The sequence below is a fragment of the Carcharhinus amblyrhynchos genome, chromosome 11 (genome assembly GCF_965287045.1).
Source record: "Carcharhinus amblyrhynchos chromosome 11, sCarAmb.v2.hapA, whole genome shotgun sequence".
NCBI lineage: Eukaryota > Metazoa > Chordata > Chondrichthyes > Carcharhiniformes > Carcharhinidae > Carcharhinus > Carcharhinus amblyrhynchos.
In genome coordinates, this window is record NC_137334.1 from 13,730,101 (window position 1) to 13,747,998 (window position 17,898).

The 17,898-nt window shown below is 44.9% G+C and overlaps 1 protein-coding gene across 1 annotated transcript in view; it reads right to left on the reverse strand.

Moving 5' to 3' along the window:
* LOC145349922 (partitioning defective 3 homolog B-like) overlaps window positions 1–17,898 on the reverse strand; it is a 1,010,807-nt gene that overhangs the window by 38,495 nt on the left and 954,414 nt on the right. The window contains exon 22 of the mRNA XM_080198594.1: window positions 12,701–12,777. Coding sequence (XP_080054720.1) covers window positions 12,701–12,777 — 77 coding nt within the window. The remainder of the gene's footprint in view (window positions 1–12,700; window positions 12,778–17,898) is intronic.

Genomic DNA, 17,898 nt, shown 5'->3' on the forward strand with positions numbered 1-17,898 from the left:
CTCCGAATCCATGGCAGGCGAGTCACATAAGGAGATATTATGACATGTGACCAAAAACTTGGTAATAGAGACAGAGATTTTATGGAAGGTCTTAAAGATAGAGAAGGGAGGTGGAGAGCCTGAGAGAGGGAGATTAGAGTTGCCCAAGCAACTGAAAGCATGGCCACCAATAGAGGAACACTGAAAATCAAAGATACACAAGGGGTCAGAACCAGAGGTGGGGTGGGGAGGGGGGCTGGAAGCCACGGAGAGATTTGACAGCAAAGATGAAAATGTGAAAATTGAGGGTTTGCTAGATGGGGAGCTGATGTAGGTCATCAAGCACAGCGGTCATGGTGAACAGGGCAGTAGCATTTTGGATAAGCTCAAGTCTACAGAAGGTTCAAGTGAGTAACCAACTCCAACTCATGTTGGTTACTCAGCCCAGCTTTGACAAAGGGTCATCTGGACTCAAAACCTCAGCTCTTTTCCCTCCTTACAGATGTTACCAGACCTGCTGAGATTTTCCAGCATTTTCCCTTTTGGAATCAACCTGTGTGCACTGATTTGGACAGGGCTACAAATAGGTGCACTCAGGAGGTTACAACCTCCTGGGAGTTAAAGGCCAACATGCGATTGTTATGATTACCTAGCTGCAACACGGCTAAAGAATCCATTATTAGGAAAGTGGTAATGGGCACTAAGGAAAAAAAATCATAATTCAATTAGACAGAGTCAACTTAGACTTGTGAAAGGGAAATCATGTTAGACAGATCTATTAAAGTTATCTGAAGGTGTAATTTGGAGTGCCTGGTGGTTAGCACTGATGTCTCACAGTGCCAGGGACCTGGGTTCAATTGTCTGTGTGGAGACTGCATGTTCTCCGCATGTCGGCATGCATTTTCTCTGGGTGCCCCGGTTTCCTCTCTCAGTCCGAAAGACGTGCAGGTTAGGTGCATTGGCTATGTTAAATTCTCCCTCAGTGTACCCGAACAGGTGCCGGAGTGTGGTGATTAGGGGATTTTCACAGCAACTTCATTGCAGTGTTAATGTAAGCCTATTTGTGACACTAATGAATAATAGCAGATAAAAAGGAACCAGGTGATGTAATATATTTGGACTTTCAAAATGTGTTCAGCAAGATGACACATGAAAGGTATGGGAGAAGGACTCACGGGGTTTTGGCTGATATATTTGCATGGATAAAGGATTGGTTAAAGGACAGACAACAGAGGAAGAATAAACCAGTTATTTTCAGATTGGCAGGCTGTTAATAGTGGGGTGGACACTAAGCAAACCAAGTGAAACAGGGATAGGGCAAGGAACTAGGAGTTGAGGACTAAGGTCAGTCATAATCTCATTAAATAACTCAGTAGGCAAAAGAGGCCCTGTGGTTTACTCCAGGTCCTTTCCTTAATCATGCGATGTAAATTGCAATGTGATGTGGGCAAAGAACGTAGCAAAAAATAACTAAAATAATTCTATTAACAGGAGAATTTATGGTAGAAATCCGGTTTGGGTTTTGCAGCTGCTAAATAGAAAACGGATTCGCAATTTTCACTCCCTGTTTTCGAAATGGAAAATGTGGTTCGTGTTTTCCAGCACCTGGCTGAGAAATAGAAACTTGGTTCCAGTCTTTCAGGGTCCTGTTATTGCTGTTACTGGCAGTTTATGGCTTGTCCCAGACCACACTGACGTCAGTCGGTTGGCCTTGATGAGATTAATGAGATTATTTACAATAGCCAGACCCGACAGGCGGAGGTCTGACCAGTGTGCAGGCGAGGTGGCTTCACTGTCAATGCTGTTGAAGATCAAGGCTTCAGCTGAAACAAGCCTGCAATCCACCCTCCACTACAGTGGTAAAAGCCATGCACGGCCGACTGTAAAATATCGTTAGGCTGTGAGAGCAAGAACTCCACCTGAACACAACTGGGGAATTCAGTTTAAATTTTTAAGTCTTAAGTTTATTTATTAGTGTTACAAGTCAGCTTACATTAACAATGCAATGAAGTTACTGTGAAAATCCTCTAGTCGCCACACTCCAACGCCTGTTCGGGTACCCTGAGGGAGAATTTAGCACAGCCAACGCATCTAACCCACATGTCTTTCGGACTGTAGGAAGTAACCAGAGCACCCGGAGGAAACCCATGCAGACATGGGGAGAATGTGCAGACTCCTCACAGACAGCGACCCGAGGCCAGGAATCGAACCCAGATCTCTGGCGTTGTGAGGCAGCACCGTGCCACCCAAACTGAACAGCGACTGAAAAAGGTTCATGTGGCAAGTTTCTCGTGCCAGCCAACCCCACTTCCCCACCATTTTCATATAGAGGTCTGGATTCCACGCTAAGCACCCTTTTGCGGGAGTTGTCAGATGGGGTATTAAAATCGATAATGGCGGCGGCAATCTCTGTATTTCCTCCTTTAAAATGTCTCATTTTCTGGGTCTTTTTGTGACTCAAGGTTAAAAAAGAAACCAGAATGTTAGAATCCCTACAGCACAGAAGGAGGCCATTCAGCCCATCAAATCTGCACTGACTCTCTGACAAAGTATCTTACCCTCTTCCCTGCCCTATCTCTGTAACCCTACACATTTATTGTGGCTAATCCATCTAACCTACCCATCTGAGGCCATTAGTGGAAATTTTAGCATAGTCAATTCACCCAACCCGCTGAATGTGGGAGGAAACCAGAGCACCCGGAGGGAACCCATGGGGAGAATGTGCAGACTCCACACAAACAGTCACCCAAGCCGGGAACTGAATCCAGGGCTCCGGCGCTATGAGGCAGCAGCGCTAACCACTGTGCCGCCAGCATGAACCCTGGTCGATGATGAACCTTTCCTGTTGTGTCACCCCAAGCAATCCAGGGTGACAAGCCAGGACCAGGAGCTGTCACAGTTACCACCTTTTGGATGAGATACTAAACCAGGATCATGTCTGCCCTCCGTGGTGGACATAATAAATTCTGCAGGTCCATTTAAAAAAAATTTATTCTCCAAAATTCATCTTTCATCCAACATCATTAAATCATATCATCTGGTCAGCATCAAGTTGCCGTATATGGAACCTTGCTTTTTTTCCCTATCTACTGCAAAGTATATTTAAATGACTTTGGGGTGCCAGAGGCTATGAAGAGTGTTATATAAGGATGGGCAGCTCGGTGACACAGTGGTTGGCACAACGCCAGGGATCCGGTTTGATTCTAGCTTCAGGTGACTGTCTGTGTGGAGGTTGCACATTCTCCCCGTGTCTGCATGGGTTTTCCTCCGGGTGCTCCGGTTTCCTGCCACAGTCCAAAGATGCGCGGGTTAGGTGGATTGGCCATGGTAAATCCCTCTTACTGTCAGGGGGATTAGCTAGGGTAAATACATGGGGTTATGGGGATTGGGCCTGGGTGGGATTGTTGTTAGTGCAGGCTTGAAGGGCTGAATGGCCTCTTTTTGCACTGTAGGGATTCTGTGATTCTATGATACTCAAAGAATTGACATTACCTGCAGATGTGAGAAGTCAGGGCAATCTTTATTTCCACTAAATTGCCCCTTAGAGCTCCAATAGGTAAATAGGTGGGGTTACGGGGATCTGGCCTGGGTGGGATTGTTGTCAGTGCAGGCTCGATGGGCTGAATGTCCTCTTTCTACACTGTAGGGATTCTGTGATTGATGCAGCTTTAAAATATTAACAAAAGAGAGAAAATCTGCAGCGACACTTCATGTATAAGGGCGTGTGTGTGAAGGCTGCCAAGCTTCCTGCCTTACTTGACTCAAATCGAGCGTTTTTCATTGCAACTTTGACCACTTAAAAGAATCCCCAATTATTAAAATAAATTCCTGTCTCAATGCTGAGTGAAGCACCCTTATGTGTAAACTTCATTTCTCACAGCTGTAGATTGTATATGTGTGAAGTAAATAATTCTGTAAACACCTCCCAAGTCAACGTCAGATTAGGGCAGCTGTGTTTTGTTTGAAACTTTATCTTAGAAAAAGTTAGCTCATTAAGGGGATTTCAGTCAAGCGTAACACTGAAAAAATTTGGATGACACTGGATACCTCCAAGTGGTTTTCTCTCAGTGAAAAACTGGCTGGTTGCTGCTTTCAGCTAAGGACCCCCCCACCCTCTGTTAGTTCTGGTGGCTGTGGGGGATTCCATGGGACCATTCAGAGAAAGCCAAGAATGGTCTGCTGGTCAACATTCACCCCTCATCAGTACCATGAGAAAAGCAGATTGCATCTCACCATTCATCTCGGTTATTGTTTATGGGATCTTGCTGTGCAAATCAGCTGCACGTGTGAGAGTTAAAGGGATAGATAAATTCACCACACCACGGGGAGGGACGTAATTGCTCTGCAGAGAGCCACGGAGGAAAGATTAGGTAGAATCCCTACACTACAGAAAGAGGCCATTTGGCCCATTGAGTCTACACCAACTCTCTGAAACAACATCCCACATGGGCCTTCTCTCTGCCCTGTTCCTGTAACCACACACACTTATCATCCACCTAATCTACACATCTTTTCCAACAGTCAATCTGTCGCCTTGCAATTACAGCACTTCAGGTGTTGAAGGTTTTGGCCTCAACCTCCATTCCAGGCAGGAAATTCCAGCAGCTCTCACCCTCTGGGTGAAGAACTTCTTGCTCATGTCCCCTCTAACCCTTCTGCAAATCATCTTCAATCTATGCCCCTTGGGAACTGATCTCTCGGAGTGTGGCACAGTGCTTAACACTGCTGCTTCACAGCAGCAAGGACTCAGGTTCAATTCCAGGCTTGGGCGACTGTCTGTGCGGAGTGTGCACATTCTCCCCATGTCTGCGTGGGTTTCCTCCGGATGCTCCGGTTTCCTGCCACAGTCTGAAAGGCTAGGCGGATTGGCCATGCTAAATTGCCCTTTTGTGTCCCGCATTGTGTAGGTTAGGTGGATGGTAAATGCGTGGGGTTACAGAGATACAGAGGATGAAGAGGGCCTGTGTGGGATGCAAGCCTCTCTGTCTTTCCTTTTTTGCATTATGCTGTGTTTTTCCAGGTTTCTCCTGGGTAATCAATGGCAACTTCTGGGATCAATACTGACACAGGCAACGGAGCACTAAATGAATATTTCTTGAGTGAATAGCAATCTACAATCATTACTTACCCAGAACAATTGTAATCATTGCCATTAACGGAATAAGTTCCACTCTGGTTGGAGTTAATCCTTTTTTATTGCCCACACTGTACAATTTAATAGTACAAAAAAAAACTGATTCTGTCCCCGAAGTGAGAAGCTTGGTTTTAAAACAAAAACAAGTTTGAAAGACTTTGCTTGCAATAGAGCGTTGAAGAATTGAATTTATGAAGCATGCGCATGCCTCTTTAAAAGGAGTTACATATCTGGTGTTTTCAATGCTTTATCTGAATTTGCTTTGCCCTTTTGAACTCCTGGTCAACTGGTGCATGCAGCAGAAGAGTAATAGAAGTTTATGAGAGGCACGGATAGAATGGAAAGTCGGAGTCTTTTTCCCAGGGTAGAAATGTCAATTGCTAGGGGACATAGGTTTAAGGTGAGGAAAGGGAGAAAGTTTACGGGAGATGTGACAGGCAAGTTTTTTTACACAAAGCATAGGAAGTGCCTGGAATGCGTTGCCAGAGGAGGCAGTGGAAGCAGACACAATAGCAACTTTTGAGAAGCATCATGTCAGATACATGAATAGGCAGGGAGTAGAGGGATACGGACCACGTAGAAACAAAAGGTCTCTGGTTTAGTAAAGCGTCATATGTCAGTGCAGCCTTGATGGGCCGAAGGGCTTATTCCCATGCTGCACTATTCTTTATTCTTTGAGCCTATCTACTCAACCGTTGTTGAGATTCTCACCTCTGAGTCAGAAGGGTGCTTGGTTTCAATCCCATGATGTAGAGATGCCAGCGTTGGACTTTTATATGCCCTTCTCTGATCAGAACCTTCAACTCCCACTCCAGAGAGACTCAAGTGATTAAAGATAAGCCAGGTTCTCACACTCCTGTTTGTTGGAGCTTAAATGTAAATTGACCACCTCTAACATTGGTAACACTTGGGAGTAATAACTTATTGGTTATAAATCAATTAATTATACACGTAAGGTTGCTTTAGTCAGCACTGAATTTAGAGTCATAGAGGTTTACAGCATGCAAATAGGCCCTTTGGCCCAACTTGTCCATGCCGCCCTTTTTTTAAACCCCTAATCTAGTCCCAATTGTCCGCAATTTATTTTAATAAACAAAAAATCTTCTAAGTGGTTAAAAGTTATGTTAAAAAAAATGCTCGATTGAGTTAAGTAACACTTGCGGACACATGCCCGTGCACATGAACCATTGGTGCACTCTCTTTCTTTCGTACATATTTTAAAAAGGAAAGACTTGCATTTACACAAGTTAAAGTGGGCCATTTCTTCTTTTACCTCTGCTGGGGAAACTAGAGTGAGAACACATACAGCTGGTCACAACCAGGCAAGCCAACACATGTGTTTCTTTTGTTTTTACACATTAAAAAATAATCACAATTTTATCTGAGGGACTTTTGGTGATTGAATCTTTAATATCATTGATTCAGCCACCAACATCGAATTCAAGTGTCTGTTTTTTTTTCAAGATAAAAGTTTGTCTTTTGTCCTTAAGGTTCAGCTACAATTTCCTGAGGTAAGCGTCCCGCAGTAACATGGCTTAACGTTATTTCTTCACAAATCCCCTAAGCTCAGTAACCCCATGAAAAATAAGCACACTTCCTTCCCCTGCTCAGAGCCCTCTGAGTTTGTCTCTAAAGCCTACCCACTTTTGAAACATCTGTTTTCCAGGGTTTGTGAGGGAGCTGCGCAATAGATTATGATTCACTGTAGTCAAGGTGAAACTTACATTACCTTCTCTGCAAGCTCCTCCCTAGCCCCTCAATAACTCAGGAACTCAGCACAGAGGTAGGTCCTTTAACACGTTGCAGTCCAATTCCAGAGCACTGGATCTAGGCTGGCGCTCCCAGTGCAGTACTGTGGAAGTGCTGCACTGTTACAGGTGCATCCTTTTGAAAGGGGTGGACGTAAAAGATCCCACGGACCAGTTTCAGACAGCAGGGTAGTTCAGTGTGTCCTGAATCAATATTTATTGGGGAGGTGATAATCTAGGGGTATTATCGCTAGACTATTAATCCAGAAACTATTCTGGGGGACCAGGGTTCGAATCCCGTCATGATAGATGGTGGAAATTGAATTCAATAAGAATAAATCTGGAATGAAGAATATGCAGATGACCATGAAACCATTGTCGATTGTCAGAAAAGGCTATCTGGTTCACTAATGTCCTTTAGGGAAGGAAATCTGCTGTCCTTACCTGGTCTGGCCTACACATGACTCCAGAGCCACAGCAATGTGCTGGGCCCTTGACGAATAACCCCACCAACATTGCTGCATAGCCCTGGAAGTTTTGGTCTCCTTACATGAGAAGGGATATGCTGGCACTTGGAGGGGTTGCAGAGGAGACTCACTAGGTTGATTCCAGAGTTGAGAGGGTTGGCTTATGAGGAGAGACTGAGTAGACTGGGGCTATACTCACTGAATTCAGAAGAATGAGGGGAGATCTTATAGAAACATATAAGATTATGAAGGGAATAAATAAGATTGAAGCAGGGGGGTTGTTTCCACCGGCAGCTGAAGCTAGCTATGATATGGAGGTGCAAGTGTTGGACAGGGGTGGGCATGATAAGAAGTTTCACAATTCCTGGTTAAAGTCCAACAGGTTTATTTGAAATCACGAGCTTTTGGAGCGCTGCTTCTTCATTGGGTGGTGAAACTAGAGCTAGGGGGAATAGCCTCAAAATAAAGGGGAGCAGATTTAGGACTGAGTTGAGGAGGAACTTCTTCACCCAAAGCGTTGTGAACCTGTGGAATTCCCTGCCTATTGAAGCAGTTGGGGCTACTTTATTGTATGTTTTTAAGGCAAGGATAGATAAATTTTTGAACTGCAAAGGAATTAAGGGTGATAGAGAGCGGGCGGGTAAGCGGAGCTGAGTCCACAAAAAGATCAACCATGATCTTATTGAATGACGGAGCAGGCTCGAGGGGCCAGATGGCATACTCCTGCTCCTAGTTCTTATGTACTTATGGAACAGTGCGGCAAGTATAATAAGCATCCAGGGGCCTTGGCTTAGCTGAGCGCAACCTGTCCGTTCCTGGGGCCCGATTCATTTACCCCCCTCAATTAATTTGGAATGGGATAGGGCACATGGTCATGTTAACACTCACAGAAAAATCCAAGGTCTGACATACAATAATGTACCGAGCCCCAATAATATAAACTGTGTTAAAAAGCACTTCTGCTGTTTTGGGATTTGCTCAAGGTAACAAAAGCCATGCGGTGAAACCTGGATTAAGGAGCTCAACTTTCGAACCTGGATGCTTGACACGTCGAACACAGAATATCCTTTGCAAGCTGTTAAATAAACACACGCTTCGTGTTGTATATGATTGCGACAGCAGGTTTTGTCCGCGTGCGTGTGTTTGTACTAATCATGGGAGAGGACAGTTGAGCAGGGAACTGGAATACATTTTTCCTATGGTCTGTGACAACGTGAGCAATCCCTGGGCAGACGTATACAGGTCATGCAAAATGCCTAATTCCTTCTACACTATACCTCCAGTGTACCTTTGCTCCAAGTCCAAGGATCATGCTCTACAGTGCGTCGCTTTGATATTCTCGCGTCAGGCAAGTCTCTGAAGGAAGCTGCGCAATTAGTGCCAAATTATGAGGCCATGCACCGAGAGTCATAAGGAACTCAAGTTAATGCTGCCTAACCCCTCGGGAGGCTAAAGAGCTGTCAAGGAGAAATGACTCGCTGACTAATCAGTTTGGAACAAGTTCAAACCAACCTCCAAAGAGCAGTGAGAGCTAGATTCTGAAGTGTTGTACCACTCCGATCTCCATTTCCTTGGAAGGTTATGAAGTAGAAATAAACTAAAGGATTTGATTAATTTTAAGACCGTTGCCTGGACTGATTTGCTGCGGGAGTCCCGAGAAAACCATTTAATTTCCCGTCAATGCTACAGGGGGTGTTCTCAGCGCTTTGGGTTTAGACACAGCAGCAATGCCTTGTTTACAGGTTCAGCTGTTCAGAATTACAAAGGAAGAACAGAGGGAAGGAAATCATAGAATCCCTACAGTGCAGAAGGAGGCCATTCAGCCCATCAAGTCTGCACCGACCACAATCCCATCCAGGCCCTATTTCCCCCCACATATTTACCCTGCTAGTCCCCCTAAGAGATTGACTAGGTTAGCATTGTTTTCGCTGGAGTCCAGATGAATGAGGGAGGAATCTCATAGAGACTTATGAAATTCTAACAGGACTAGACAGGGTAGATGCAGGGAGGATGTTCCCAATGGTGGGGGAGTCCAGAACCAGGGGTCACAGTCTGAGGATACAGGGTAGACCATTTAGGACGGAGGTGAGGAGACATTTCTTCACCCAAAGAGTGGTGAGACTGTGGAATTCATTACCACAGAAAGTAGTTGATGCCAAAACATTGAATGTATTCACGAGGTGGCTGGATATAGCACTTGGGGTGAATGGGATCAAAGGTTATGGGGAGAAAGCAGGATCAGGCGATTGAGTTGGACGATTAGCCATGATCATAATGAATATGGAGCAGGCTAGAAGGCCCAAATGGCTTCCTGCAGATCCTATCTTCTATGTATCTATGCAAAAGAGAAAAGACTGGCACTTTTATAGCGACTTTCATATCTAAAGATGCGCCAAAATGTCTTGCAGCCAATGCAGTGTAGTCACTCGGTGAATGGGGGAAATATTGTGGTGGTGGTGGCGGTGGGGAGGGGGAAGGAGTGGAGGAGGAGGAGGCAACATGGCTAGCTGCCCTGAAGTAGTGGGTTGTCAACTGGTCCAATTAAAGGTCCATTAATGGAGGCCAACTAGGATTTTTCAGTCTGCCTCCAGGTTTCCAGAGGCAACATGGACTTGGTTGTCTAGAGGTGGCTTCCTCGCAGCAAGCCAGGAGATAAGTGGTCCTGGCAGGGTAAGAAACCCTCCTCCCCTGCCTGGCTGCTGAATCAGCCACAGACGGCAACCCACCATGAGGAGGGGGTTCCCCCTTCCTAAAGCAGTTGTGGCCTGGCAAAAAAGCCATGTTTAATTTAAAGTTTGGAAACATTGGAGTGTGTGGCCTCCCTCCCTCACTCACCCACCGTGGCTTCTCTCTGAAGCCTTTAAGCTGATTTTCAGAAGCCAGGCTGCTACCCTTAACTGGACAGCAAGCCTGAACACTGGCTATTAAATGGCCACTTTGGGGCAAACTATACTAAGTAACTGTTGCCCAAACACTGAGAACTTCTGAACCCCTTTTGAGCATGGCGGTGGGGTTCAGAAGTCTGAAGGGAAAATCCCACTCGTGGAGTCAGTTTGCAATCGAAAATAAATCTTGCTAACTACTTAGCCAAAAACAGGTACAATGCCCTGTAATTTACACAATAAAACCTCTCAGCTTTGAAAGGAGCTGATTAGTTAAGACAGGACTGGTTACAGTGGTCAGTTGTGATGAGAGGATGATGGGATAACACATTATACTGGAACAATAGGGTTACGAATAGAAGGGGGGCAATGTATCAAGCAAGTCTAAGCTGCGGCCTTCTGGCAAGAGCAATCAATGCTTCATCAACCAATAGCCAGATGAATAAGTGGTTGGGAACAGGGTAAGAATCAGACGGTTATGGACAGGGGTAATGGGTTCTAGAGTCACTGGACCCTTGGGAATATCAAGCCAACGGAAGGAATCATGTCAGATGAAAAGTTGGCAAAATAATTTAATTGAGTTTTGAAGATGGAGAAGAAATCTAACAATCCCCTGGGAGACTAAAAAAGGGTTAGGTAGGTTCTATTTATAGTGAGATTGTACGTCTTCTTGTTCACTATGGCTCCCCACGGCATTTCCTCAGGGTGCTCTGGATTCCTCCCACAGTCACAAAGGTGTGCAGGTCCCGCAGATTAGGTGGATTGGCCGTGCTAAACTGCTCCTCAGGGTCCAAGATGTGCAGGTCAGATGGATTCGCCATGCTAAATTGCTCCTTAGTGTCCAAGATGTATAGATTAAGGGGTTCAGCAGGGCAAATACATAAGCCTGGGTAAGATGCTCTATTAGAGAGTCAGTGCAGACTTGATGGCCAAATGCCCTCTTTCTGCATTGATTTGATTTATTATTGTCACATGTATAGGGGTACAGTGAGAAGTATTGTTTCTTGCGCTATACAGACAAAGCATACCGTTCATAGAGTACATAGAGGAGAAAGAAAGGAGAGGATTCAGAATACAGCGTTACAGTCATAACTAGGGTGTAGCGAAAGATCAGCTTAATACAAGGTAGGTCCATTCAGAAGTCTGACAGCAGCAGGGAAGAAGCTGTTCTTGAGTTTGTTGGCACTTGATCTCAGACTTTTGTATCTTTTTCTCAATGGAAGAAGGTGGAAGAGAGAATGTCCGGGGTGCGTGGAGTCCTTGATTATGCTGGCTGCTTTCCCCGAGGCAGCGGGAAGTGTGGTCAGAGTCAATGGATGGGAAGCTGGTTTGCGTGATGGACTGGGCTACGTTCACAACCCTTTGTAGTTTCTAGCACGGTAGGGATCCTATGATTCTATATTGTTTTAGAGTCTTAACGTAACTGAAGGAGGTCCATTTCCACCTCATTGTGCCTTGCACCACCATCCTTCTCATCACTGAATTTCTCCCACTTTTCATCCCATTGCTAACCTTCCCTTTTGTTATTCCTCCCTTTCCCTGCGCCTCCACTGGATTCAAGGCCGTTTATATCTTTAACCTTTTCCAGGCTCTGATTATATGTCAACCACCTGAAATGTTTGGACCCAATTCTCAACACAGTATAAGCGAGAGGACTTTGAGCGAGTTAAAACCTCACCCAACTAACCGTTCCTCTCTCTATACCTATGCTGCTGATCTGTCATTGAAAACTTTTAGCGCTTTCTGTTTTTACTTCAGGTTTTCAAAATCCACAGGCTGAATTTTCCAACCCCTCCTGGGGGCGGGCTTTTCCAGTCCTGCTAATGGAAACCACACACCCCACCTTTCCCCACTCATGGCGGGATCCCCAACAACATGGTCAGTGGGTAGTGGAAAATGGCACAAACATTGGTGCGACTAGAACAAAGAACCGTACAGCACAGAAACAGGCCCTTCGGCCCACCAAGTCTGTGCCGACACAAATGCCTCTGTAATTTAATATTTTCTTGTCTCTACTTGGTCCATATCCCTCTTTTCCCTGCTTATTCATGTGTCTTCCCAGATGCCTCTTGAACGTTGTTACAAAATCTGCTTCCACCAACTCTGCTGGCAGCGCGTTCCAAGCATCCATCAACCTCTGTGTGAAAAACTTGCCCCTTACATCTCTTTTGAACTTTCAACCTATATCCCTGAGTAATTGACTCTTTGACCCTGGGGAAAAAAGACTCTGATTATCCACGCTACCCAAGCCAGTCATAATCTTGTAAACCTCTATGATGAGCAATGTTGAGCCACAGCCTCCTGCTCTGCTGAAAATATGTGCCACTGTGCTGCTGTTAGGAGGAGGGGGTGGGCAGGGGGAGCAGGAAATCCCGCCGCAGGTATTTTGCTTTCACATTGACAGATCAAATAGCCTTTTTGACCTTCATGCTTTCTGTGTTACGCAATGTGTGTCTGCACAATTAAAGGACATTGTTACTAGTGCCTTACCTTGGAAGCGTAGAGTACTGATGCTCCAACTCTTCGTACTGGGAGCGACCATTTTGCCCTTTTACAGGAGAATGTACCTGTAACCGAATGCATTGATCATTAATGACAATAGCTGACACTCTACAGTTTTAGTACAGCAACATTTGTTTAAAGTAGGATATACTTTCTTCAAAAAGAATTAAATGTCTGGCCAAGTCGTCCTAGTTCGTAGAAAAAAGTTCATTCATTAGTCACAAATAAGGCTTATATTAACGCTGTAATTAAATTACTGGGAAATTCCCACAGTCACCATGCCGACGCCTGTTCGGGTCAATGCACCTCACCAGCACGTCATTCAGACTGTGGGAGGAAACTGGAGCACCTGGAGGAAATCCACGCAGACACGGGGAGAACATGCAAACTCCACACAGACAGTGACCCAAGCCGGGAATCGAACCGTGTTCCCTGGCACTGTGAGGCAGCAATGGTACCACTGTGCTACCATGCCACTCTACAATGCAGAAGACTTGGTGCAGACTTGGCCCATCAAGTCTGCACCAATTCTCTGACAGAGTATCTTACCCAAGCCCTTTCTTCCACCCTATCCCTGTGACCTCACATATTTATCATGGCCAATCCATCTAACCTGCACAAGTAAGGGGCAATTTAGCATGGCTAATCTAGCTTACCTACACTTCTTGGGACATTAAAGAATTTAGCATGGCCAATCCACTTCCTCATTGATAATCAATTCAGTTCAATCTACCCATCCAGAGAACTAACTCAAGCATTGAGCCCATAATTAATCAACAAACCTTCACTTGTCTTAATCTGTCAACCGACAGTGAGCTTGCCAAACTATCAGCCCACTCGGCTCACGCTCTGTGCCAACCCAGCCTTTACGGGGACCAACATAATTATCGTCAATCGTCTATGAATGCACTGTAGTAGCCGCAGTGTATGTTATTTACAGGATGCACTGCAGCAATTTGACAAGGTTTCTTTGACAGCACCTCCCAAACTCACAACCCCTACTACCTGCAAAGATAAGTCCAGAAGGTGCTCGAGAACATCATCACCTCTAGATTTCCCACCGAGCCACGTACCCATTCCACCCTGTACCATCAATCCTTCATTGTCACTGGGATTAAAAACTTGGGAGGTCCCCACCTAACGCCATCCTGGGGATACCCTCGCCACGTGGACAGCAACGGTTCAAAGGCTCACCACCAGTACTTCCTCAAGGACAATGAAGAGTGGGTGTTAAAAATAAACTGTTCAGCTCAATCCTGTACCTGGCCACCCAACCAAACCAGCTCATTCAGCCAATGAAGAAAGCCAGTCACTCAACAAATTTAGCGCATCTGACCAACCAATGCTTTAACAAAATGCAAATAGTTTTCTTCATTATTCGAATACTGATGCATTGTGAGGGCACATTAGAGCAATAATGCACAGGGTGATGAGATAAGACACTGACTCCCATTATGGAACTCGCTGCCCCATTGGGCGGTGGAGTCTGAATCGTTGGACAGATTCAAGAAGGAGATAGATGTATTTCTAATAAAAAAGGGATAAAGGGATACGGAGAACAGGTGGGAAGGTGGATTTGAGACCAGGGAGAGATCAGCCATGATCTGATTGAATGGCGGAGCAGGTTTGAAGAGCTGAATTTTCCTACTTCTGCTCCTAATTCCTATGGTCCTACGTACAAAATCAGCCACACATTGCCTGTCCTGCTTTGCGCCAGTACGCACACTTCTGAAAAAGCTTGCCTGCCCCTTTTTCCATGAAATAAGGTCGAGGGGTTGCACAGTAGTTAGCACAGCTGACTCACAGTGTCAGGGACCCAGGTTGGCCTCGGGTGATTGTCTATTGTGGAGTTTGCACCTTCTCCCCGTGTCTGCGTGAGTTTCCTCCGGGTGCTCCAGTTTCCTCCCACGTCTTGAAGATCTGCCGATAAGGTGGATTGGTCATGTTAAATTGCCCCTAAGTGTCCCAAGGTGTAGAACTTAGGGGTATTAGTGGGTAAAATGAGTGGGATTATGCTGATAGGGCCTGGGTGGGATGCTCAGTTGGTGCAGACTTGATGAGCTGAATGGCTTCCTTCTGCACTGTAGGGATTCTATGATGAAGATCTTGGTATACGCATTTCAGAACAGTGTAGATTTAGAGGTGAACTGATGGAGGTTTATAAAATAATTGGAGGGTTGGGTAACATCCCCATTTATGGATTATTCCAGTTTAACAGGGGACCAGAGGTCATGAGTTTTGATTGTTTAAGTGTAGGAGTAGACTGGTTGTTCGAGAGTCCATCTTTTCCCAGAGGGTAGTGAGCCTCTAGGATGTCGTCAGCTGGTGTAGGTCCTCCGGGAACTAAGCGAGATAGCAGTGTGACTGGATCAATGACAGGTAACTCGAGAGAGGTGCTCAGGTTCAGGAGAAGGTCGTTCAGCCCATCTAATCTGTTCCACCAGTCATGTAGGGTTAGGGGGAATGTACTGGCGTTGAGTGAGAATTGGTTAATGGACAGTAAACAGAGAGCTGGAATAAATGGGTCATTTTCAGGTTGGCAGGTGGTGACCAGTGGGTTACAACACGGATCACTGTTGAGTGCCCCAGTTATTCGCAATCAATGATTTGGAAGTGAGGATATAATGCAACATTTCCAGGTTTGCAGATAACACAAAACTAGGTGGAAGTGCCAATTGTGAGGAGGATGCAAAGATGCTTCAAGGGGATTTGGAAAGACTAAGCGAATGCTAAGAAAAAAACTTGGCAGATGGAATACAATGTGAAGAAATGTTATCTACTTTGATAGGAAAATCAGAAATCATGAGTATGTTGAGTGGCTGGGAAGTTTGAACTTCAAAGGGACTTGGGTGCCCTTTTTCATGAGTCACTGAAAGCAAACATGCAAGTACTTCAAGCAATTGCGGGGAGGTGATAGCCTAGTGATATTATCACTGGACTATTAATCCAGAAACTCAGCTAATGTTCTGGGGACCCGGGTTCAAATCTCGCCATGGCAGAGGGTGGAATTTGAATTCAATAAAAAATATCTGGAATTAAGAATCTATTGATGACTATGAAAGCATTGTCGACTGTCGGAGAAAGCCATCTGGTTGACTAATGTTCTTTAGGAAAGGAAATTTGTCATCCTTACCTGGTCTGGCCTACATGTGACTCCAGAGCCACAGCAAAGTGGTTGACTCTCAACTGCCCTCCAAGGGCAATGAGGGATGGAAACAAATGTTGGCCAGCCAGCGATACCATGTCCCACAAATGAATAAAAAAAAAAAGAAGGCAAATGATATGTTGGCTTTTATTACAAGTGGATTTGAGAATAGGGGTAAAGATGCCTTACTGCCATTACTTAGAGATGGCACCTGGAATATTGTGCATAGTTTTGATCGCCTTACCCAAGGAAAGATTTACTTGCTATAGAGGGAGTACAACAAGGTTCACCAAACTAATTCCTGAGATGGATGGATTGTCCTGGGAGGAAAGATTAAATAGACTGTGCCTCAAGAAATGAAAATTGAGGATATTAGCAGAAGACTACTGCCACATTTCAAAGTGGCGCTGGAGTGGGTGACTTCTTACAAGCTGTGCCCAGCATACCTTCTGATTCTATCATTTACTCTCGTTCTATGCTTCTATACCTTGATTCTAAGTCTTTTAATCTCTCCAATGATGCTTTAATTCATTAAGTTGACCTCTCTCTACACTATGACTGTAACACTACATGCTGCACTCCTTCCCTTTTCTATGTACGGTATGCTTTGCCTGTATAGTGCACAAGAAGCAATACTTTTCACTGTATACGAATACTTGTAACAACAATAAATCAAATTCTAGTTCAACAGATAGATCTTGTTATCATCACTTGTAACCAAGCTAAAGGACAGGGGTGGCCTTGGTCGATCCGACTGATTTTAGTGTGGAAACAAAAAGAAAAATTTGCAAACAATGCAAGTAATAATATATACTATGGAATATGAAGACTATGGGTTGCCATTGATTTTCTTTTAAACAAGAAAGAAATTGTTTTGAATTATCATATGAAATAGCTATTGAACAAAGCTCTCCTGTTCTTAACCGATTTTAATTGGAGAAGTGGCTAAGAACAAATTAAACAATTATTTAGATGCAATGTATATGGTGTCAGATTTAAAGATCAATGGTAAAATTAATGGTGTCAGTGAGTGCTCAGTGCCAAACATCTACTCCTTAAATTTGTTAAACAGTCACATGGGACAGCTCCTCGATTGGCTTGGAGTACAATACTTCAACTTTTACTTCAAAATGTTTGAGGCTTTCATAACCGTAAATAAGATGATCAATTAATAACAGTGGCAGCACTTTTCTTTTGGGGTAATCACTCATTTCAATCCTGTGTTCCATTCGGTTTACCTGCTCATATAGTAATAATTCTGCTCGTTTCCAGATTTCTGCACCACCACAATTTGTGTCACACCCCCCACCCTCATGCTAATTGTGTTCCGTGAGATGTCCTTCAATCATAAAATCCTTACAGAGCAGAAGGAGGCCATTTGGCCCATCGAGTCTGCACCGACCACAATCCTACCCAGGCCCTATTCCCATAACCCCACATATTTACCCTGCTAATCCTCCTGACACTAAGGGACAATTTAGCATGGCCAATCCACCTAACCAGCACATCTTTGGAGTGTGGGAGGAAACCCGAAGCACCTGGAGGAAACCCACACAGACACGAGGAGAACGTGAAGACTCCACACAGACAGTGACCCAATGTGATGTCCCCAGGAGCTCAGCAATAGGGAGTCGATAGTAAGCAAGGTGGAAAACAGCAGGGGGGCGAGCAAAACAAAGCAAAATTCCCAAAGTAGAATCTTAAGAAAGCTTTCAAAGGTAGATGGGGAGATGGGGAAAAAAAGACAGCCCATCATGACCTCTCCGCCAGGGAACCGGGTTCGATTCCCGGTTTGGGTCACTGTCTGTGTGGAATTTGCACATTCTCCCCATGTCTGCATGGGTTTCCTCCAGGTGCTCTGGTTTCCTCCCAAAGTCCAAAGGTGGGTGGGTTAGGTGGATTTGGCTATGCTAAATTGCCCATTAGCATCAACGGGAGTCGCAAGGTAAGTATGTAGGATTACGGGGATAAGGCCTGGGTGGGATTGTTGTCGGTGCAGGCTTGATGGGCCAAATGGCCTCCTTCTGTACTGTACATATTC